General features: G+C 40.1%; 1 protein-coding gene across 2 annotated transcripts in view; it reads right to left on the minus strand.

The window, feature by feature from the left end:
• Positions 1–850: 850 nt before the first annotated feature.
• LOC133957301 (paired box protein Pax-7-like) overlaps positions 851–24,818 on the minus strand; it is a 58,981-nt gene continuing 35,013 nt past the window's right edge. For both annotated transcript variants that reach the window (XM_062392811.1, XM_062392810.1), the window contains exons 8-9: positions 11,164–11,431; positions 851–3,831 (exon numbers count right to left, since the gene is read on the minus strand). In XM_062392811.1, coding sequence (XP_062248795.1) covers positions 3,716–3,831; positions 11,164–11,431 — 384 coding nt within the window. In that variant the 3' untranslated portion in view covers positions 851–3,715. The remainder of the gene's footprint in view (positions 3,832–11,163; positions 11,432–24,818) is intronic.

Here is a 24,818-nt window from a genome sequence, read left to right on the forward strand (position 1 = left end):
CCTCACGCCCTTGGCAACTCCGGAGAAGAATAAAGTCCAACCCTTATCCAGGAGTACGGTACCAGAGCTGAGACTGTGCGTGGAGGTAAGCCCCACCAGATCTAACTGATAGTGCTCCACCTCCCTCACAAGCTCCGGTTCCTTTCCCCACAGCGAGGTGACGTTCCACGCCCCCAGAGCCAGCTTCTGCCCCCCGGGTCTGGTCCGTTGAGACCCCTGACCTTCGCTGCCACCCATGTGGCTGCGCACCCGACCCCAACGGGTCTTCCCACAGGTGGTGGGCCCATGAGATGAAGAGAGGGGGGGTGCCACGTAGTTTGTTCGGGCTATGCCCGACCGGGCTCCGTGGCAAACCCGGCCACCAGACGCTCGCCATCGAGCCCTCCGTCTGGGCCTAGCTCCAGACGGGGGCCCCGGGCTTCCTCCGGGCTGGGTCCCATCTCCTCTTGTGTCGATATGTGTTTATTTAGTAGTTATCATTATTACTAAGTAGTCATAGACTACAATATCATATGAGTACTATAAAGACAATACTATATTTATACACGTGTACACCATTGTCAATAGTATTTTAAGTGAGCGCTCAAAAGTCATTACTAAGTGGTAATTTGAGTAGTACATTATAACATAAGTACTTAGTTGTCAATAATACACAATTACATAGCCTACATTAAAATTGCATGTGTATTTGTCTGAGTTGGAAAACAGTTCTTAATTGTTGCATGGTTAGTTCACAGCGATTATGCAGTGGTCAATACCACATTAGTATTGGAGTATGTAGTAGTCATTTCTACATTACATACAAACATCAACTTCAGTGTACAGCAGGAAGCTAGCACAGCCCTGTGACCTTGGTCCAATTGTAGAGCTTTAATGAACAGTTACGCCAGTGTTACAGTGTACAAACCAAGAGGCTGAGGGGAATAAATGCCAATAGAAAATTCATACTATTCTAATACATCATACAGGTAGAATAAATTATATTACACACATGCCAAACAGAAAGCAAAACTAAACAAGCAGAGCAAGGACCAAGAGGTAAACAGAAGAGGTCAGGTAAATAAACATATCTGTACATTTGATCCTAAATGTTCTCCTTGGTATGCTATCAGTGAAAAAATATATATACACAAGGTAGAAGGTTCACACAGTCAGCGTCCAAACAGTTTCCATGGCTCTTGTGGAGATGAAGAAGGATTATCTTATAATGTGATGACTGGGTTTACAAGGACACCAGTGCCCTATGGTGACGGTAATTACATGGCATCATCCTCACATAAACCCATGACTAAACACAGCATCAATCTGGAATGGAATTAAATATAGAAGAACGAAAGAAAGACATAGTAATAATAGTAATAATAATACAGAAGCACATTACTGTTTGCAGGAAGCACTTCACTGACATAGCTAAACAACAGTAAGTCTTAAACTGATAGATGTACTGGGTTTACTGGGCCGTGTGCGCAATTGATGTGCCTATATTAAATGTATCAAGATAATAGGTAGGAGTTTTCATCAACAGTAAATCAAGACAGGAGCACATCAGAAAACACAGGCTTCTAAAGTATAAAAAAAGTTTTAAGGGGAAATAAGAAATAACAGCTGTTTTTTTAAATATGCTCCGAATGTATATATGTTGAAATTGCCAGCAGTGACTATCTCTGAATCTTTGACTTCCAAATATTCACAGTGCCCTTTGGGAGGTCCCAGTGATGAGAGGAACTCTAATGTCTGAATAGAAACATCCGTTGAGGAATGGCTGAATAATACCACATTAGTCTGCTACAGGGGTGTTATCTCCTTCGGAAACCCACATGCACACCTGGATTCCTGATTGTTTTTTGTTTTTTTTCTGTAAGCTGCCATTATTTTGTGCTGATATTCAGTAAAAAGAAAAACCAAGCCCACTCATTTCAAAGTGCCCATATTTTGTCCCCTTTCTCATTTCCTGTGTCATAGTTTTCGGCATGTAAAAGTTCTGCTATGTTGACTAAATGTCTGCCGCAAAGGGAATCCTTCTCTTCCACAGAAAATCCTGAATGGCATCTTTGGCTTCTGGCTTTTTTCATAAAGCAACTACATCAACAAGTGACATGTAACTTGTAACAGGGCTATAAAGTAGAAGTAGAAGCTGCCTACAACATTGCTGATCAAGAAAGCCTCTGGGCATGGGCCATGCCATTTGCAGAACATGCTTGTGGCAGGCAGCTGATCGATCACAGCAGACTGGACCAAGAACTAAAACAGAGGAAGAAATGAGGCGCTTAAGATAAGTGCTTGCTTATGAAAGAAAACATTTCAATTATAATTGTATTTTACCATTACAGCAACTTTTCAGTACACCCTCAGATTAAATTTGTAAATGTACACTGTAAATGGCCAAAGTATGGGCATCTTATACTGATCTGTCTATTTAGGCAGAAAATCTCACATCCAGTGTAAGCACCAAAACATTTGTGAATGTGTGCTATCAGAAGACGAACACTTGAAATTGAGGCAGCAGTCAAGAGGTGACTGCTTTCACCGAAAAATGTATATTCACCATTATGCCCATGGGGGGGCCGCGTTCACGTGCGTGCACATGCACACCGCACAGGCTTGCGCTTGTATGCTCTTGCCCAAGGGGAACGTGACAACATCAGTGATACTCAGCACTAACTGCAGCAATGCTAACAAAAGTATTGATGCTACCGCAAACCCGTGTGAGCACTTGTGTGTGTGCGGTGTGTACGTGCGAACGTGAACGCAGCACCAGAGGAGGATATGAGAAGACATTTAGGCTAGAAACATGGTGTAACTGACGCTGTTTCAAGTCAAATTTGAATGTCGGGGCTTATGGACACTTTTCTGTCTCTTTAATTTACATTTGAAGACGTGGTCGCCACTCTATTCAATTATATTGGATTTCGTTGCAATACTATTTACCCCTGAAACGCCTCAAGTGTCTTGTGGACTCAAACACTTTATCCACCCCTCCATTGGCATAGTGGCGGGTAGGTAATGAGGGAATTATCATTTTTCAGTGAACTTTCTCTTTAAGGTTTATTCAGACTGAATGCAAACATCAATTCAACAGCACAATTAACACAAAATGTGCACTAAAAAATGCATCAATGTGAGTTTAAAAAAGGTGTTTGTCCTTCAGTCTGAATGCATGTCAGTCAGTCCAGTGATAACAGGATGAGTGACATGCATACTTTTCACTATTTTATTGTGGGCAGTGACAACCTTAAAACATTCATCTGTCATTGTCACACTGTATAAGCTTAGATCTCTGATAAGGTGAGGACGGTTTTCTTATTTTATAATTAAAATCCATCACAAGTTTTGTGGGTAATATTTTAGATGACTCCCTTAACTGGTTGGCTCAGGGATCACAACTATTGTTTTTTATCACTTGTTTAAAGCTATACAGTAAACTTTTTTTCTAAATGTGAGGAACAAATGACAACTGTATTACTAAAAGTGGAAATCCATATTGTGGATTTGATGGTACCATGGGGAATGTTTAAAGCTTGGACAGCTGCATAATTCGATCCTTAAACAAGCACTTATATAAAGTATAAAACATCTAAATATCAGCCCCATGAAGTCAGTCTATGACACACACATGTACACACACACACACAGATTTATTTGTATGGATGGCAGCAGGAGGTGCAGGTTGTGCTGGTGACCAGATATCATGTTTTTTAAACATGTCAGGCAAGCACTAGTAGGCCGGGCCAGTCTCGACCTGCAGCAGTCCCAGTACAGCTGTGTGGTCGGCCAGCTTCATCCTGCGCTGACTGGACAGGCTGACATTCTTTGCCAGGTAATCCACAGCAGCTGGAGAGGATGAGAGACAGGAGCAAGAGTTAATATCCTCTTCAGATGCTTCTCAGACACTCAACATTGTGACATCTTGAAGAAGAATATGTAGTGACTCTGGTTAAAGACAAACTCAGCAATAGAGAGGTAAGTCAAACATGACTGTTTTGTTGTTTTGATGGAATTGGTGCAATGTATAAACAGTACAACATACACAGTTGACCTTGTCAGGTATTATCTACTCCTACCTCTTCTTTTTCTGCGTGGCTGTGAAGGGAATAGTTTTGTCCAATATCTCTGTGTGACATAGAGCCTTTAAACACCCCTTTAACCATAGTGTATTCAGGAACTCTCTGAATATGAAAGGGTAGACGGAAATTCCCTAATGCTTTACGAACGGATCACGTGCATCTACATGGCAACGGCGGATGGTAAAATGTTCATAAATGTAAGAAATCCTGCAAAGTAACTCTGAGTCTTAGTCTAATCCAGTGGTTCTCAAAATGGGGGGCACAGACAATCTCCAGGGGGGGCGCAATGTCACAGAGAAAAAAAAAAAAAAAGTGGCGAAATGCTAGGGGCTGGACTGACACAAACAAATCAAATACTGTTTCGTTCCTGATCCACCAATCAAAAGAGGAGTGTTATCATTTGAACGCGAATTGCACGTACGCTTCCGAGTATAAAACTAACTGTAGGCATGGTCAGCGTTCACCCTCACTGTGACGACTACCTGCTGAGTTTTCTGTGATTGCTCTTGTTTCCTCAATAATTCAGATATTCATTGCTTTATAAACAGTCTTTTTAAAGACTCACTCCTTCCTTAGTATTACCTTCCTGCACTTGCAGCAGGCCTATTTGTAGCCTAATCTAAGGAGTAATTTGCTCCAGTCTTTTTTAGAAAGCTTATAGCCCCAAGAGCTAGCCTTCTAGCTAGCTTACTTTTTCCAACTGAAGCTAGCCCTTTTCTTCTTAACACCTACCTTTACATCTTCAATCATCCACCGTGTTGCAACAAATAAAACAACAGCACTTGAATACTATTCTGTGCTGTCCCTGTCTACATTGTGTACTGTTCGTTTTGTTAGAAACCATTGCCTAGCACAGCCTTATTAATTTTTCGTGTGCAAGTCGCTCACAGCCACACATACAAACACACTCACAAGACCACGATGTTGCAATTAGAACTTTATTAACATCACACACACTGTATCAGCAAACAAACACTACCATGGACAAGTTTCTGATCCGTAAAAGTCAGGCAACCGATGCGCCAGTTGCGAAGAAGCCAAATCTTTGCAAATATGACGAGAGCTATTTGCAGTTTGGTTTCACCGTCACTGGCACGACTGAGTCAGTGTGTTTTGTGTGCTGAGTTGCTGGCAAATGACACCATGAAGCCATGCAAATTAAAAAGGCACCTTGACACCAAACACCCTGACTTGAAAGAGAAGCCTGTGGACTTCTTTAAAAGGTAAACGTGATAGCCTCCAGCAGTAACATCCACCATCTCTAAGCATAGCACTGTCTCCAAGCTATCTATCTATCTATATATTGTGGTGTAGTTGAGGGCGGTGGCGCCCCAACTACCCCCTAACCAGCTTTAGGGGGGCCAAGCTTGCAAAAGTTTGAGAACCCTGGTCTAATCCATTAACAAATTCATATGTAATTGAATTGCTGTAACAAGTATTTCAGGAAAATCGCTAATCGCGGCATCAAAACAAGGATGTCTGATTGAGAATAATAAGTGATGCTTCTTCATGTCCTTATATGATGTTTGAAAAACCTTCCGTACTGATGTGATAAAGTTTTCAGTGCGGGACAGAAGTTTCTATGGACGGGACTAACGTTACATTCAATCAATCAAATTTAATTTTAAAGCCCAGATTCACAAATCAAAATTTTTCTCATAGAGCTTTAACAAAGTGTGACATCCTCTGCCCTTAACCCTCAACAAGAGTAAGGAAAACTACAAAAAAAGGCAACCTTATAACAAGAACGTAGAAACCTCAGAGAGAGCCACATGTGAGGGATAACTCTCCCAGGACGGACAGAAGTGCAATAGATGCCACGTTTAATGGAGAGCATCAGAAAGATAAGGGTATCTGCAAACTTGATTAGAATAAACAGTTTGTAGCATAATGAAAGGTAAATTAATTGATGGATTATTTCAGTAATGTATCTGAGGAGAAATATTGTATAGCAAGCAGTCTTGTTATAATCATAGTCCATGGTCAGCAGCCACCACGATCGTTATCCACCACCAAGATCGGATGCAACTATAGTCCACAGTCATTGTCCACTGCCGCCATCAGGATCCCCCATCAGCTGCCACCTCAATCGTGATCCACCACCATTATCTGATGCCAACATGATACAGGATCTGCCCTTATTATCACGATCAGCAAGCACGATACAGGATCCACCATTACGATCACGATCTCTGATACTCGATCCACCATCATAATCCAGGATGTGGCCGTAGCCAAGGCCCTGGATCCGCAGACTAAAAGGCAAAGGGACTCCAGGAAGAATTCAAGCCAGTATTGGCCATGTATTGATGAGATATTAATTTCTTTGATGTGATAAGGAGGGAGAAGAGGAAGGAGAAGCTTGGAAGAGAAACTCTGTGTGTCATATGTCCCCTGACGTTCAAGATCTATAGCAGCATAACTAAGAGCAGATCTAAGACAAGCCTGGACCGGCTCTCACTATAAGCTTTATCGTAAAGGATGGTTTTTAAGCTACTCTTAGACGTACAGATGGTGTCTGCCTCCAGAACTGAAAGTGAGAGATGATTCCACAGGAGAGGAGCTAGATAGCTGAAAGCTCTGGCTCCTACTCTACTTTTAGAGAATTTAGGGACGACAAGTAAGACTAAATTCTGGAAGCGCAGTGCTCTAGTGCACAGGTATTCAAGAGGGGGTCCATGGAGGTACTACAGGGGGGTTGCGACATTTTTGGTTGATGAGACAATTTTTTATATTCAAAAAATAAAATTCAACCACTATTTTTCAAACCAATTTTTCCCCACAAATTTAAATGTCTTTAAATACACGTTAACAAGAATCCAACATATTGAATCGGACGGATCAATGGAGGCAGAAAACGTTATCTTTCAGGCAGCAATGCACACATTCAGCAACAAACAATAATAAAAACATGAATAAATTTACCTGTTTATTATTTGAATAGCTTAGATTTCAATGCACAATAACAGGGTAGCTATGTTTATACATGGAACTAGGCCCAGTTTAGTATAAAACACAATTTTATACAATATATATATATATATACTAGGGGGTCCCTGCTCCATCTCTCCATCAGTTTGGGGGTCCTTGGCCTGAAAAACGTTGAAGACCCCTGCTCTAGTGGGATGATAAGGTACTATCAGCTCTTTACGGTATAATGGTGCTATATCATTATGGGCATTGAAGGTGTGGTGGATAATTTTAAATTCTATTCTAGATTCAACCAGAAGCCAGTGTAGCAAAGCTTATACAGGAGAAATGTGATCTCTTTTCTTGGTTCTTGTCAGGAAACGTGCTGCAGCATTTTGGACAAGCTGCAGAGTCTTTAACGACTTACTGCTGGACCATGTATATAAAAGGAATTACAATAGTCCAGTCTGGATGTAACAAAGGCGTGGGCTAGTTTTTCTGCATCTTTTTGAGAAAGGACATGTCTGATTTTTTTAAGATGTATCGCAATTGGCAGAAGGTGGTTAGAGACATTTGTTTTAAGTTAGAATTAAGGGACAAATCAGGATCGAAGATCCCGCCCAAGTTCATGACTGTTTCATTGGAAGCAAGGGCAATGTCATCTAGTGCAGCTATATCATTAGATAATGTATCTCTAAGGTGTTTAGGGCCAAGTATTAGAACCTCTGTTTTATCTGAGTTTAATAAAGGAAAATTGCGGGTTATCCAGGTTTTTAGGTCTTGAGACATGCTTGGAGTTTAGTTAATTGATTACACTGTTCAGGTAAACCTCCGGGTGCAGGGTTGGTTTTTTGAGAAGGGGTTTGATTACAGCTAGTTTAAAGGACTGTGGTACATATCCTGATGATAATGAGAGACTGACTGTCCTCAGTAACGTAATATCAATTTGGGGCAAAATTATTTTGCCCCAAATAATATTATTAATAATTTTGTATTAATAGAATCGAAGATACAACTTGTGGCTATAGAAAATGATATTGTTTTTGTCAGCTGATCCAGGGTGATCAGAGAGAAGCTGTCTAAATAATTGGTAAGATGCTCAGCTATTTCTGAGATTTCAATTCTTGATAGGGAATTAGTGCAAACTGAGGGCAGGAGATGGTTGACTTTATTTCTTATAGTTAAAATTTTATCATAAAGAAGGTCATAAAGATATTGCTATTTAGGGATCGAGGAATACTGGGTTCGGTGGAGGTGTGACTGTCAGCCTGGCTACAGTACTGAAGAGAAACCTGGGGTTGTTTTTATTTCCTTCTATTAAGTAGTAGGCAGGTCTTGCTTTGTGGAGGGCCTTCTTATTTGCTTTAACAATATTTTCCAGGCTAGGAGATTTTCAACACGGTTGTTGGAGCGCCATTTCCTTTCTATTTTTCTTGATGCTTGTTTTAATTCATGTGTGTTGGAATTGAAATAACTTTGAAATAACCAATGTAAACACTGAATTTGTTGATCAAAAGATCAATCTGTCCCATTTCTCCTGCAGTTGTCAGATGTGTCACTATTATAACGTTGGATGATAACAGCTGGTAGTTAATTTTGTTTGTCACTGTAATAACGTTGATTGGCTGCTGAGGAAGTAGCGAGTGGTGTCCCTATTCCTAGGAAATATTTTCTAAGCCTACCCCTGTGGCTCAGTTTGAAGGGGTACACTCCAAGCAACTTCATTACTAGGGGTAGGGCCAAGGGAGAAATATTGGGACAGGGAATTAAACGTCATAAATAAAGGAACCTGTGACTCAGTGTGTCTCACTGATGTGTTTTTAATACTTTTTACAGACAATGGAGTTCTATGGCACAGATAAATAAGAGATAAAAGATGTTGATGTTCACATTCACACACATAAAAAGTACCTAATCCACACAAAACATACTTACATTGTATAGTTGCAGAATTGTTTGTTCATTCACACTGACTGACAACATAACACTGACAGAAAGACAAAATGCAGCCAACAGTTCTGCTTCCACAAACAAAGATAGAGACAGGTAGTCACTTTATTCGAAAAAAACCTGGCCTTAATGCTCTGTATATTTTTCTCTTGGAGTGGTGGATGTTGCCCCTCCCTGGTTTAGCTAGCGATAACTTCTTTTTAATAGGGCTGAAGAGAGGGGGGCTGACAGCAGAAGGGATGTGACATGGTGTGCATGTGTGTGTGTTTAGGCTATTGGGGGCAATAAGTAAGACATGTCAGTTAGGATGTTAGTGTGCACAAAAAGGAAGCTGTCACTCGATGCTGAGGAATGAGAGAAAGAAGAGCACCTATGGGTGGGTAGGTCTGTCTGCCAAGATGCCAGTCAGCCAGACAGCTAGTGGGGGAGCAGTGTGCATGTGTGTGTATGTTTCACAAGGGTTTAGTAGGCCCTGTAAAGGAAGCTGTTTTTCCTGTCAGCCGGGTTTATACCTTAAATCCCTGTTGAGCAGTCACACCTAGAGTCCTCTGCTACCATGATACAGCTCATCTGATAATACACACTAAAACATATGCACACATGTACAAATACAGGTGCAGGCACACACTCTAGCCTCAGCTATTTTTACACTATATACTTTAATCTGTCAGGAGCTTTCTGAATTAGAACAAGAGAGGAGTCAAATGTCTCAAGTAAACTGTTAAATCTTTCTGCAGGAAGGGGGTGGGATGGGGTGGGAGTACAGCCCAACCACGAACTTTGCATCACAGAGGATCAGTCATAGCATAAGAGAGATTTTGTAATAGAAATTATTTAGTATATAGCTAGTTATCAAGTTGTTATAATCTGAAAATCATGCTTTTAACCATAATACAGTGGTATCGCATTTCCAACCCTTTTAATGCAGTTTGCACATGATATAATGTCATCTGCGCAGATTCACAGGTCTCCCAATTCATGAAATTGTATCTATGTGTCTTGATTGTGTTAAAACAATAAAAAAGTCAGACTCAGACCTCATCAAAAATGAAAAATGATTCAATGACGGCTTGATCTTTGTGAAAAAGTTTGCAAGAACCTTGAAGAGCACCAACAATGTGAAACCCACCAATACAGTAACATAAAAAATTGGGACATCTGAAAGAATAGATACCCATTAAAGCAATGTAAGTCATGTGAGTTATGAAGAGATCGACAGTAGAGCTATTGGTGTAATCAAAAAAGCCAAAATCATGGCGTTAATCAGTGGTGTCAGTTACCAAGTTCAGGCCTCAACATTTTACTTCAATATGAGGAAGGAGGGACATTCCCTAGATGGCAACAACAATACACATTTTAGATAGGGAGGACATGTGGCTTGAAAGAGTAGTGAGGGAGGCTATTTATGTCAAAGTAGAGAAATTATTTCCCATTAGATGTGGAGTGTCTAAAACATTACTTGTCGCTCACCCACAATGTTTCACTTCTTTAACAAGCATTCAAACTTGGCCTAAATTGACTCCAACAAGTCTAAAGACTGTAAGGAGCAATAATGAACCATTTAACATTGATGACTTTAAAAACGACCCCACATAAGTTAAAAGCACAAGTTTTCCCACCAGGCAGTAATAACTGAAGAGACCTCTTGGATGAGAGTATTTTTAAAAGTCTACAACAAAGTCCAGTTGCCCTCGACTCATCTTTTATTGGATAGCGTATTTGGAGATGTGCTTCTTAACTATGAGTTGGTCACTGTCTACTAATAAATCAGTGGTGCTCTCCATGGTGCTGAAACTCCAAACCTTATCATAATCCACATCTCCATAAATTTCTGATCTTCTTCGTAAGTGTTGTTGCTTACACACTATTTTTTACAGGTAACCCCACTTCAGCACTATCTCTTGGGATGTGGTGTCCCACCATGCTAAAGTGATATTTTATTATGCCATTGATTGTTCCTGTCAAAAATACACCATGAAGCGTTCATTATCAGCACAGTTTATGTGCGTGTGATTGTTTATTTAGCGGTTTTCTCTCAGTGGTTTGTGTCATTCTGTACTGTAGACTATGCTTGACTGCTAGCAACAATACTGTCTAACTCTGAATAATTGTGGAATTATTATTTATTGGAATCATTTACTGAGTGGAATAACTGTGCGGTATTAATTAATGACAGAGAGCTTTAAAAAGGGCATGTTTCACATAAAAATGTTGCTTAACCTCGGATAGCAGCACTCACTCTGGCCATACTGACTGTACTGGTAGCCGGCAGCTGCCACAGCTGAGTCCATGCTGTAGCTGGTGGTGCCATATGTGGGAGGGCAGTAGGACTGGGATGAGGGAGGGCTGTCCACCGTTTTAATAGAGGCCTCCGCTGAACGCTGGCTGCAGCTGCCTGAGATGACGTTGGATGGAGAGCAGTCCAAGGCGCTATGGAGTGGTGAAATGGAGAAGTCATGTTGTGGCTGTGAGGAGACTCCACTTGGGTTACTCAGAATGCTCATCACCTGCAAAGACAAAGAATAGGCTTTCAGACAGATTTTTATCAGGCTTCTTGTGATCACTTTTTACACAGCAAAAAACAAGTCAGATTATTTTGAAAACTAGCCACGTGTAGTCAGACAATCTGTCAGATTCAACAAAAACTAACAGCTTGGACAAACTTATTTGGAAGAAAAACTGACAATTATATTATAAATACCTCTCAAATAAAACTGTCTTTAATTATCAACATCTAATGTTAACATAACAATAATGGCAAAACGACTAACTAATACTTTATTATCAGGATGTCCCAGTAAAGCCTGAAACATGCTTATGCGTTTTCATGGGCCCCTTAAGCGCAAGAGCCCCTCCGGGTCCCTTACGTGCTTATGTATCCCTTCTTACGTGCTTACGGGCATCACCCAATTTTTCTAAAATTTACGGAAAAGCTCCGAAAGCTCACTCAGCCCTGATTTAATGAGCCATTCGCAGTTTCACTGTACCGGCCGTGATTGGTCTGCTCTACATCCCTTCTGGAGCTGCATTTCCGGTTTCATGTCCCATAATACAGGCAGAAACAACGGAAGATTTTAAAAAGAAGAATGGACAACCGCGAAGAACTCCTGTCGGAAGAGGTCCGAAATATGAGCACCTTTATAACCCATCCTGAATACACTCTCTGCCATGGTTCACCGTGTGTTTATAATGGAGAACACGACTGGTAGAAGGTAAATAAACAGTCAACAACGATTGCCACACCCACAAAGAAGGCGTCTGTCAGGTCGTCTTGGACAAAAAGCATTACTCCGCCTAGTGTTCTGGCGTGGAATTGCTTTGTAAGACGCGCAACGGTTGGGGAAGCATGAATGACAACGAGTCTTGCGCCACAGCGGCGTGAAAAGACGCAGACGCAGTCGCAGAAGTATGTTTCAGGCTTTAGCCTGTGAAAAGCCTCCAATTGTTACAAAATGCTGCAGCAAGAGTGCTGACAGGAACTAGAAGGAGAGATCATATTACCCCTGTCTTAACTTCTTTTCATTGGCTCCCTGTAAAATTCAGAATAGAATTAAAGATCCTACGACATGTAAAACCCTAAACAATCAAGCCCCCTCATATGTCAAAGAGCTCATAACACTGTATTGTCCCAACCTATCACTTCTCTCTTTAAACACAGGCTCTCTTGTGGTTCTTAGAGTCTGTAAGAGTAGAATGGGAGGTAGAGCCTTCAGCTACCAGGCTCCTAGCAAGTGGAACCAGCTCCCACTCAGGGTTCAGGAGGCGGACACCATCTCTACATTTAAGGTTAGATTTAAAACCTTCCTTTTTGATCAAACCTATAGTTGGTTCTGGTTAGTCCTGAACCATCTCTTAGTTATTCTGTTATAGGTCTAGACTTCTGGGGTAATGGTATATGTGTTTATATAGCACTTTTCTAGTCTTGATGCATAACATGCTTTACTGGTCCAGGATCTTACCCAAGCATATTTGGCAGTTCGAAGACTGGGATCGAACCGCCAACTTTCTGGTTTGAGCTCGACAGCTCTTATCCTTGAGCCACAGCTCAGAACATGCACTGATTAATAATTGCTGGTATTATTATTATATTAACTGTTGCTGATATCACTAAAATCTTACAGCATGTGTTGGTGAATGCCATGGAGCTAGTCTCCTCTGATTTACTACCTGTTTAGTACAAATGAGGCTGCTGTACAATTTAAGATTATCAGTACATGACATGATTTAACGTTAATGTGTTTACTGTAGAGTTGTAGGTTGTATTTTACGACACAAAGGTAACCTTGCTTATTGTTGCCGATTTCATTGCCACCTGTTAAGTGTCTCCTGTTGAGTAACTGTCAGCAGTATAACTGAGTTAATCAGGAAATTCAATTTTTTAAATAAATTATTTAGTTATTAGAATTCAGTTGTAGATAATACAACTTTGACAGCTTTTTTCAACTTTGTTTTGTTTGTAATGGTAATGCTGGTATGTTGCCTGGTTGATCCGGTAATGGTGGTTTTGCTTTAGAGTAAAAGAGTAAGTGTTGTTGGGGGAAGTGAGGAGGGGTTAGATCCCCTACAGTATCCCAAAGCGCGTCAAAGCTAGACTTTGTTTGAGAAGGTGAGAAGTATTCAGCAGCCTGGCACTTCTATTGAGGTTAACATGGAGGTGGTCTGTCACTGCATAGCAGCACATTGTGGTGCTTGTAAGTGGAAATTATTCAAATGTTCATATTTAGCATAAACTCACACATCAATTAAAGGTGTCTGGATTAGGGGGTGAAATATTTGGGCGACCATAATAAAGAAAGCACCAGGGTTCCTGCCACTATTGGAGAATAGCTTAAAATCTTCAGAGCTCAGGTCTGTGCCCAAGTAAAGTTTGCTTCTGTACTTAGCTACTATAAACAGTGGCCTTACTTACTATATGTATGTAGGTTTGTATTGATATTATAGTTGATAATATTTTCACCTTTGTTTAACAGTAACACGATTCCCTAAATTCAGTAATAATCTGTTCAAAATGTGAATTGTGTGCTGGTCTAGTGAGACGGTTTTTAGAATAGATGTACAATATGATTTTTCAGTAATATGTGATAGGATGATTTAACAATACTATCCTTGTTCACTCTCTTTCAGAGTGAAATGATAAGACAGACCCATCACTACATCATTACTGAGCCTTTCCAATGAAAATTACATGACATTTTAATGCAGACCTTAATGTGTTTTTTTTAACTGACATCTGGTCCATCTTTCTGCCTGTACCTTACAGAAGTCCTGAGAGCTGAGGTATCAGCAGACAGAACACACAAACACCACATGTAGAGGAGCTGCTATAAGCAGCAGCAGCAGAGTCAAGTTGGTTCCCTGGTTTGTACAGCTTTGCAGTGTGCTACATTGTCATCAAATGTATTATGATGATTATCATTTTTATTATTATTACTATTATTTTCTTTGTCAGATAACTTTGCTGCAACTCTAACATAAATCAATTATATATATATATATATACATGTTTTTATGAAGACACAAGAAGACATTATTCATTATTGTAGTGTGTTCATTTACAGTAAATGGCCCCTTTGGTAACATATAAACGGTAAGTAGGCAGGAGAAGGTGATATGAGGTGGGTAATATTTCTGGGGTTTTGGTTTTCATTATTTTAGATATTATTCAGTACTTCCCCACTTCATACCTGAAACTGAAGGAATACGATCCACCATTAATAAAAACAGCTGTCATACTTCTGATATGTGATTTGAAGACGTTTTAATTCAGTCTGTTGTCTTATTTGAACAGCACCCCTGATATTACCTCCAATACAAACCTCATCACACCATTTATATAGACGTTCATTAATAGCTCACAGTATGGGAGTTGTAATATTGTGCTGGCCGTTTGTCAAGAAAGGGGTCAGCAACAAACAGGTAAAAGCCTCTGGAGGGTCAGAAGGTAGAGAAGGTCGTCTACTGGCCAGAAGGTCAGGTTTGTGGAAGATAGTGAACCCAATAATGCCCCTGACAGCTGTGCCGCCATTAAGGAATGGTGTATGATATAAAAATGATTCGCATATAGCAACGCTTTATGAAGGTATGGGTGAATGTGGCTCTAAAGCACTTGAGTGTCTGATAAATTGGGAAAGTGCTATATAAACATAACGATAGAAATTAATATGTGGGTTGAATTGTGGATTTGTTACAGTTTTTGTAAATGAGTAGTGGTATCAGTGTAACTCCCAAACCTTAGTAAATAAACTGGTGAGTAAAATACTTTGGGGATATAACCATGACTCTATATAATGATGAATGACTTGATAGCTGCCAAAAAGTTAGGAAAAATAATCTTTAGAGACCCATGGTGGCTTGCTGCAATATACAGTAGGTCATAAACCCTTCCTCCTCTGTGTTAGTTGACTGATCATGAACTACTAAAAAGTCAAAGTACAGTCATTTATTTTTCTCCATTATGGTTTCTGTCATTTCAAATATTTACATATCACACTGATCTTTCTTCAAGAGTAATTTTTTCTGATAACTTTTGTCTTGAATACGTATTAATCAGTTAATAGTTGAGATTAACACACCACTATCATTAATGTTCAGAGTCTGACTCCACATAACCTTGCAAGATAGCGGCTTCTGTGTATTTTGATAAAATGTTTGTACAATTGGAGGAAGATGCAGCCTCCATCTTTATTTACAGTCTGTGGATGTAACAAATCATTCTCAAATCTTAAAACAACTGCACTGAAGAGCATATGAAATCAGCTGTTGTGCAGAGCTGAACAAGTACCAATCCCAAATGCACCAGACCATACACTATAACAGCTAGACAGTGATATTGAGACATTCCAAAAATACATACAAAAACACAAGGACACAAACATATAGAAAGAGAGAAAGAGAGAGAGATTTTGAGAGAGATAGTAGGTGGATAAGGCAATAAGAGCCCATCTCAAACAGTGTGAGGCGTCTTAAAAAAATGAAGAGATGGGACAGGAGCCGAGGTGTGTATATTATGTCTGTACCACACAGCACTATCCCCTACATTCAGTGGTCGCGAACCCGTCTTCGAGACTACCCCTGTATCCCACAATTAATAGAAAAAAATAATTGTTCAGTTTTGCGAGTAACAGGTGCTGCCTTGACCAATGAGATAAGAAATAATTGTCGGTAAGTTAACTTTCGCAAACGTTGGCCGCTTGGCCCTGCCACAGTGACAAGGAGGGTCAAGTCACTATCAGAGGACGTGGATCAACAAGGACTGAAAGATTTTTCAACAGAGTTTGATGAATCTCTACATGTAATAGATCCAGCTCAGCTTGTGTATTTCTCAGAATGACTTTCCAGGATTCTACACAAAAAAGGACTTCTTTTGCACTTAATGGAGAGAACGAGCGGTGAGGATATTTACAATGAGTTTAAAAACACGCTCGCCCCATTCATGAACTGTGGCAATTGCTACTGATGGGGGACTGGCACTGCATTGTGTGCGCACTGGTTTTATAGCACTGTGCCGTAGTGACCCTTATTTTCCCGACTTCATAAATGATCACTGTGTGATTCATCAGCAGAGGGCAGGTTATGGACTTTTCACATGTAATGACACTGGTGGTCAAACTGATGACCTTTATTCAAGCAAAACCGCTTCAAGTGGTGTGCTTGTCCATGCGGATGTAAAGTGGTTGGCCAAAGGGCTGCAGCGATTTGTTGACTTGCTTCCTGACATAAAGAGAGGCTACTTTGGATCCTTTTACCTCTGTGAAGTTGTTTTTCCACAAATGAAAAGAATCAAATCAAAGTACAGGAGCTGGCTTGCTGACAGAAACCTAACAGACTCACAATCTGATGGTTGAAACCTCACAACCATCAGATTGGTTGTGTATAACTATGAGGCCAAACAGGCTTCCAGTTATGAAGTGGACGTGAGAAGTCGCAAAGCCCAGGTGCTCCGGTAAAATATATCATATATAAATGTTAACCTGTTCGTTTGATTTTTTTTAAAGTCTCAGTCGAGTGATATAAGTGCAAGATATAAGTGGGATTCAAAATTAAGTTGAGTAAACCCAGTTCAAGAGGTAACGAGAAGAAAAGAGATGGCGATGTGGAGTTAGCTCATGGGTAGCTGAAGCTCCGGAAACCCAAGCTAGGGATGACGGAATATTAGCAGCTATTCACGCTCTTCGAAAAGACTTCTCTGCCCAGCTCAAAGAAGTTATCACCTCAAACCACGAGATCAAGGAAGCCTTAGACTCCTTCTCCGAAAGACTAAGTGGAGTTAATAAATACTTTTGGATCAATTTCAGGATATAAACTGAATGAATGCAAGTAAAATATCTATTCTTAAACAATCAGAGAGAAGTTGCCCCCCTAATACAAACCACATTTAAGAATACATCTAGTTTTACTTATTTTGGGATCAAAATTACTCATTCAACAGAGGACCTTGTATCCATTAACTATAGCCCAGTGATATCAGGAGTGACTAACCTTATTAACAGATGGACAACCATGCCAATTTCAATAATTGTCAGGATTTATATCCTCAAAATGAATGTCCTACCCAAATTTCTTTACTTATTATAATGCATACCACTTCCACCACCAACAAACTTCTTCCCAAATATGACTAAAGTCTCCAGAAATTTCATATGGAGTAACAGACGAGCAAGATTACGCATCTCTCTACTATATCTGCCATACGACAGGGGAGGGTTGAAACTCCCCAACCTCAAATGGTACTACTTGGCACGCCAGCTTTGGAAAACCTCCTTCTGGTTCAGATCCAGTTCATCCCTCTCATGGTTGGCCATGGAAAGAGAAACTTCAGCCAACATACCTCTTCATATGTATCTATACTAAGATAAACCTGATAAACTAAATAAAGCTGTCAATACCCGACCTCTCAGCAGTAGAAAAAATTATGGTAAGCCCTCACCAGAGAAGACTTATTTCCATCTTTTATAAGATTTAGTCATCTGGGTCCCCAGAGTCATGAGAGGACAAGAGATTTGCTTGATGCGCAGACATAGGGGAGGAGATAACTGGGTGTGAATGGCAAAATATTTGTACTCAATCACAAACATCTAATTCAGGTTTCAGACTGTTACAGTATAAATGGTGCATGAAGCTGTATATCACTCCAGAGATTTTGAATCATTTCTATGATAATATTCCTGATGTATGTATTAAATGTGAAAAAAATCTTATGTTTACTGTATTTGTAACTTGTTCTTCCTTGAAAGAAAAAAACAAAACAATAAACACATTTGGAAAAAAAAAAAAACTGGGCAAAACTACAAAGCACTCATAGCCATCACATTGACCTGAGTGAGTAACATGACTGCAACAGTTTTGCCTTCTGATGTCATTGCGGCATTGTGAAAAGTGAGGCTGCATAAGATGGGACATACAACTGTACTTCGGTTCGTAGAACTGACTGAGAATTTTGTTGTTCTTTGTGCACATTACATTTCCACTTTCTAAAATGGTAATTTAAAGAGTAGTAATTTGCATACAAATCTGAGGATAAACCTTTACAGTTAACAATGGCACCTGAAATTATGGGGGAGCGGGGTATAATGTGAGACATCGGGTAATGTGAGGCAACGGAACACATTTGTGGTCATGTGACCATTATGTTTTCACGCCCCTCCCATTCCCCCCTTGCCATGAAGGAGAACTTGGTGCTGGTGCTGTGGTATAAAAATTGTTTTTTGCATGTAAAAGTTAAAAAAATAGCTTTGAACTTAATCAACTGTTGTGTCAAAACAAATTGATTCAGTTAGAAAAACTTATATCATACATATGGATGAACTTCCAACATATAAAACCATGTGATTGATGCTAGCTGAAGATTTTTTCTAAAATGTTGACTGTGGGGTAAAGTGAGACAACTTAAGTTTAGTCTTAAACATATTTTACTGTAATATTACATTATATATGTTTCATATTTAATGTCATAAACATTGTAGAGAAGCCATCATGTCAGGAAACTAAACCAGGAAGACAACCTGGGGCCAAACACCCCTCACAGAGATGGAGAGTGTAGTCGCTGATGTCATGCAAGGAAAGAAGTCCTTAAAAAAAGCTGAAAGGGATAGAAATATTGACAAGACAACCCTCAAAAGATTAATAAAGAAAAAAGAGGAAGGGGAAGTAAAATCAGTAACCTGGAGTGCAGTAGCCTAGGCAAAGATAATATTCACAGATGAGATGGAGGAGGAGCTTGCCAAACACTTGAAACAACTAGCTGACCAGTTCCATGGTCTTGCTCCAGTTAAGTGCCGTCAACTGGCATTTGAATACGCAGAGAAAAACAATATCCATGTCCCTGCCAATTGGATAGAGAAACAATGTGCAGGTAAGCTAGAGTGCGCAAGAGATCACATGAATCATAATAATCATAAATGTGCTTAATTGACCAATCCCCATGATTCTGTTACTAGTCCGATATTAGTTTTGGAATGTGTGGTTGTCAATCTAGCTGTCAGGATTTTAACTATTACAACATGTGTTTATATGGTAGTTTTAAAGTGGAAAAAGTAAGTGGATCACTTTACCCCCTTGATTTCTCTGGTCTGTCCCACTTTACCCCTTAGCTCGGGTAAAGTGAGACACAAGACCACAAAAAAACAATCATATTTTCACTGCCCTTGGTCCCGAAGACATTCTGATCATTTCTATTGCTAGAAAACATCTAGCCTGACGTTGTCAGACTCACAATTCTAGTCAGAATGTGAGTCTGAGACCGCTCCATTGGGCTGTGATTATGGGGCGTGACCAGGAAGTAAAATTCCTCATAGCTCAATTGGATAGACCTACAACCAATCAGAGCAACGTAGTATGTGACGTATGCTAAGCAACGCATTGTGAGTTATTTACTAACCCGGGTTCACACCGGACGCTTCAGCGCAGCGCCAAGCCTTAAATAACAGCTGGCTCCCATCAACCCAGCACTGCGCTGCGCCAAGGCTGCCTCGCGGGGCTTCAGCCTCCGGTGTGACTGGCACAAAGCCGTGCAGTGATCTACTGGATCAACGGGTGATATAATTAGCGCTGCCCGGCGGTTCAGCGTCATTTCAGTGTCCGTTGTGAACAGCCAAGCGCCGGGGCGATAGGGATTAGCGCGGTGCTTTGGCGTCGCCTCCACGTTCTCTGTTCCTCTTTCAAAATGAATGCGCTGTCGATGTCTTCTAAAACAGACTCAATGGCAGCATCTACACATCTCAGCTCGCCAGCGGCAGACATGTTTGTTGAAAACGAATTCAAACCAAGGGCACTTTGATGACGTAGTTGATTACGTTACCGTTGATCATCTGTCAATCATCGTATAAAGCCCGCCCTGACAATCTGATTGGCCCGGTCGGGCATAATTTTTTCCCAACGGAGCGACTCCAGACCGAACAAAAATGTTGTGGGCGGGGCTAAGTTCGTCTGGCATCCAGGCTAGAAAACATCCTGAATTAATGGAAAATTTGTCTAGAGGGGAGCAAATGTAAAAAATGTCCCACATTACCCCGCTCTCCCACGATCTGCTCACTGTAAGTGTGTTGATTTTATTTTCTTTGCTTTCTACAATGAACTCAATAGTGTCCTTATACAAAATTAGGACAATCTTGGTTGCATCAATTTTAAAGTTGGACCAAAGCATTCCATGTAATTCAAATACAATTAGCCCAAATAAAAAGCTGTAAGGAGGAAGTTCAATCTGGCCATCTTCTTCTCTCAGTGCTACTATAGGTAGATCTTACCTTTTAACTAGGCCAAGGTCAGGGATCTTGAGCTTAAAAAGGTTGGTTACGACTGCTCTACATCCACATATATTTTCCTCTGCATATCTTTCAAAATCTAAACCCCACATATATATTTTTTGATGCTTAGTTCCAATCTGAGTGTGAGCAGTAGTGAGCTGAAATTATTAAAATATAATAATAGGGCACAGAATTATTTTTGTTCATACAGTCGACTCACATTCAGCTCTAAAACACCCCAGCAGACAGGTCTCTCCACAGTTTCTACATCTAGAGGACATAAAGCTCTGCACAGTATTGTATTGAACTATGGTTGACTTCTATTTCAGATGGCTAAAGCCGAAAAATTACCAAGCTATGAAGCCACAGTTAATGACACCACTCCTTATAGTCTCCTCTGTAAGTGTTTCATATAGGAATATTAGCAATGTATTTTGAATATATAAGATATAAGCATATATAATGTTTTTCCATGAAGATTCAGTTATCAGTTATATATTTCTTATGTTTATTGCATGTGTTTGTTTCATCTGTAATTTGCTGTAATGTTTTATTGAGTGGCTGATGAGGATCCAAATAAAATCATAAAACTGAACTGAAACTGAGCTTTCAATATGATTATCAACACAGACTGAACATGTGTTTAGTTGACCTGTCACACTGAACGGGAGAGAGAGAGAGAGAGAGAGAGAGGGATAGGAAAATTATCAATGCACGTGCTGCTCTGAAGAAGATTTTACTTATTGATAAAAGTGTCGATCATTATGTGAAATTCAGTATTGATATTGTGGCGTCATTTTAAATAAATCAACTTTTAAACTGTAGCGAGTCAGTACACTGTACAAAGCAACAGCCTATCCACCAATCTCCTGGAGACATCAATAAATTACAGATGCCATTACATTCATGCTAGCCAAAGAGATATGTCTAATCAACACGTTTCAAGTAATTAGTAAACACTTTAAACAAGCGTTACGTCTTGCCATCACATTACCATTTTTGTTGCACTGCTTGCACTATTTGTGGAATGTTGTGAAAAAGTTGCAAAAGATGTTTGCACAGACCTTTTGTCAAGCTACGCTATGGAGCCCTCTAGCTACATTATATTGACGGGATTTCTCTGTGAAGACAAGATGGCTCCCTGAACTGCCTTTTCCCTGAAGACCATACGGGCAAAAACATTGCAGATGGCCTGAGGCAAGTTATGGCTGCATGGGATTTAAAAGGGGAGAGCCTCAAACTTCAGGCTAGTGGCTAAGGTTATAGTTGGATGGGGCTGTAGTAGCCTGGATGCCAGACGAACTTAGCCCCGCCCACAACATTTGAGGTCGGGAAGTTCGGTCTGGAGTCGCTCCGTTGGGGAGAAATTATGCGCGACCGGGCCAATAAGATTGTCAGGGCAGGCTTTATACGATGATGGACAGATGATCAACGGTAACGTAATCAACCACGTCATCAAAGTGCCCTTGGGTTGAATTCGTTTTCAACAAACATGCCTGCCGCTGGAGAGCTGAGATGTGTAGATGCTGCCATTGAGTCTGTTTTAGAAGACATCAACAGCGCATTCATTTTGAAAGAGGAACAGAGAACGTGGAGTCGACACCAAAGGACCGCGCTAATCCCTATCGCACCGGCGCTTGGCTGTTCACACCGGACACTGAAGCGACGCTGAACCACCGGGCAGCGCTAATAATATCACCCATTGATCCAGTAGATTAAAAGCATATACTTACTTGTTGCTCCAACATTAAGCAACAGTGTCCCAACATTTGTCTTTCTTGGTGTTGTCTTTATACAACATGTTCTGAGGATCATATAACTCACTGTACTTCTCCACTTCAATTATTAATTCAATGTCATCCATGTTGAAGAACTTGCTGTTTGCTCCGTTCAATGTCGAGTGTCGGGTGTAAATTACGTATTCTCCACTCAAGCCTTGTGGAGAATACGTAGCCCCCTCTCTCTCTCTTTTGATCTGTATCACTGCTTGTGTGGCTGTAGTGGATGGGCAGAGGGGGACATTTAATAATGTCATTGGTCAAATTAAAACTCCAGGACAACAGAAGGAGACTTCAAAGTATGGGATGCATATTTGATCATTTATATCATCTAAAATATGTCATCAATATAGTTTAAGATCATTTTTCAGTGTGTTTCCTGGTGCGATACAATCGCGTCAAGCGCAAAAAATAGACTCGACGCCGAAACGATCGATGCACGGCGCGAGGCAGCCTTTGCGCAGCGTGGTGCTTCAGCCTCCGGTGTGACCCGCACAAAGTTTTAACATGGGAGTGGATGGGAGCCAGCTGTTATTTAAGGCTTGGCGCTGCGCTGAACCGTCGCTTCGGCATCGCTTGAGCGTCCGGTGTGAACCCGGCGTTAGTAAATAACTCACAATGCGTTGCTTAACATACGTCACATACTACGTTGCTCTGATTGGTTGTAGGTCTATACAATTGAGCGAAGAGGAATTTTATTTCCTGGTCAGTTGAAACACGCCCCATAATCACAGCCCAATGGAGCGGTGTCAGACTCACATTCTGACTAGAATTGTGAGTCTGACAACTTCAGGCTAGGGCTGTAGTGCTTTGGGCAAAGACTCCACTTGGCCATAGTCACCTTTGGGGAAGGCTTCCTTCCTCCTGATTGTGTGTGATATTAATAAAAAATTATGTAATTAAGATATTTCAAATCTTAATAATTCCTTTTCCACAGCCTATTATATTTAGATTAAGATTATGATGATGAACATAAACTTCAACGTAGTTGGTGATATGTATTTATATTTATTATTTGTATATATTGTTTTATTTGTATATAATTCACTTTATTTATTTTATTGTATTTATTGTAAGTCAGTTCAATTATACTTAAAGTTCAAAGACATTGTTTTAGAATAAAACACCAGTGTTAAAGTTCAATTAACGCATATGTTCACAAATCAATCAGTTGTTAATAATCAAGATTTCAATATGAATAAAAATAATCGGGATTATGATTAATCAAGCAGCACTAGTCACATTCAGAGTCTGCATTCTACCCTCAGACCACATTTTATCGAGCATACATGATTTTTGAGACCGGACTGTTGCATGAGACGTTCGTAACAGAGCAGTGTGCAGAATTTTGATGTAGACTTTCGCCGCTATGCATTTGTATTATATTTATATTTTGAGCCAATGTTTCTTGGTTATTATCCACCTAACAGTTTCAGATTGAGATTGTGTTGTGGGTGGATACAGTGACTTTGATTAAGGCTGATGTTGAGAAGTTGCTGATGTCAGACAGGATTCACTTTCTTCCATGAAATCTTAAATCAGACACTAATTGGAAAGCCCTTTGAGTATGTCAGCTTTGACTGCAGAATATCTAATGCAATCTGAGGTAATTCTGTGATCTGTTTTATTTTGAGCAGATATGTTTTTGGTCACAGGCAGCAATCCTGAAAAAGACAACTCCTCCATCAGGGTATCAAAGACATGTAGAAGGAATATGTGAACATTCAGAGCTGTAGCACCAAACAAATGCATTCAGAAAATATTAAACTTATCTGACAAAATGACAGAGCGATATTACTACCACAGCAAAATATGAAAAAATAGTGGTTAGTAGATTCTGAATCAATGCATGTGACAAAATAATCAAAGGTCTAGTTACTCCAATGTTATGTGGCTTTCACACATCAAACAAACATGTGGTGCTTTCCTTCACATGATGGTGAAGTGAGGTTTGTCCATGACAACTGAAAAACTCAACAACTTTAACTACTGGTTACTACATGTGATATGGTCAAAGCTCGTTTTTCAATTGAATTGTATACATTTTTACTTATATTGCACAAAATCATAATATACATTATCTCAAGGCACTTGACCTAGAAGGTCAAGACCTTTAAAAATTAGGATAGAGGACATTCAAATTTGGATCTAATTTAACTTTAACATGTCCTCGATCTATCATTCATTATATCATTCCATTTTTTTTGTTTTTGTTTATCACAGATAATGTTCATATTTCATCATGGTTCATGTTAACAACTTTCTGTTTGCCACCCAGGAGTGACAGTGACCGTAGCTGCAACATTCTTGGCTACCAGTCACATCAGGCTGACTAAATAACTGAACTGAACCGTAAGTGGATCAGAGATGTAAGC

Source organism: Platichthys flesus, chromosome 7 (genome assembly GCF_949316205.1).
Source record: "Platichthys flesus chromosome 7, fPlaFle2.1, whole genome shotgun sequence".
NCBI lineage: Eukaryota > Metazoa > Chordata > Actinopteri > Pleuronectiformes > Pleuronectidae > Platichthys > Platichthys flesus.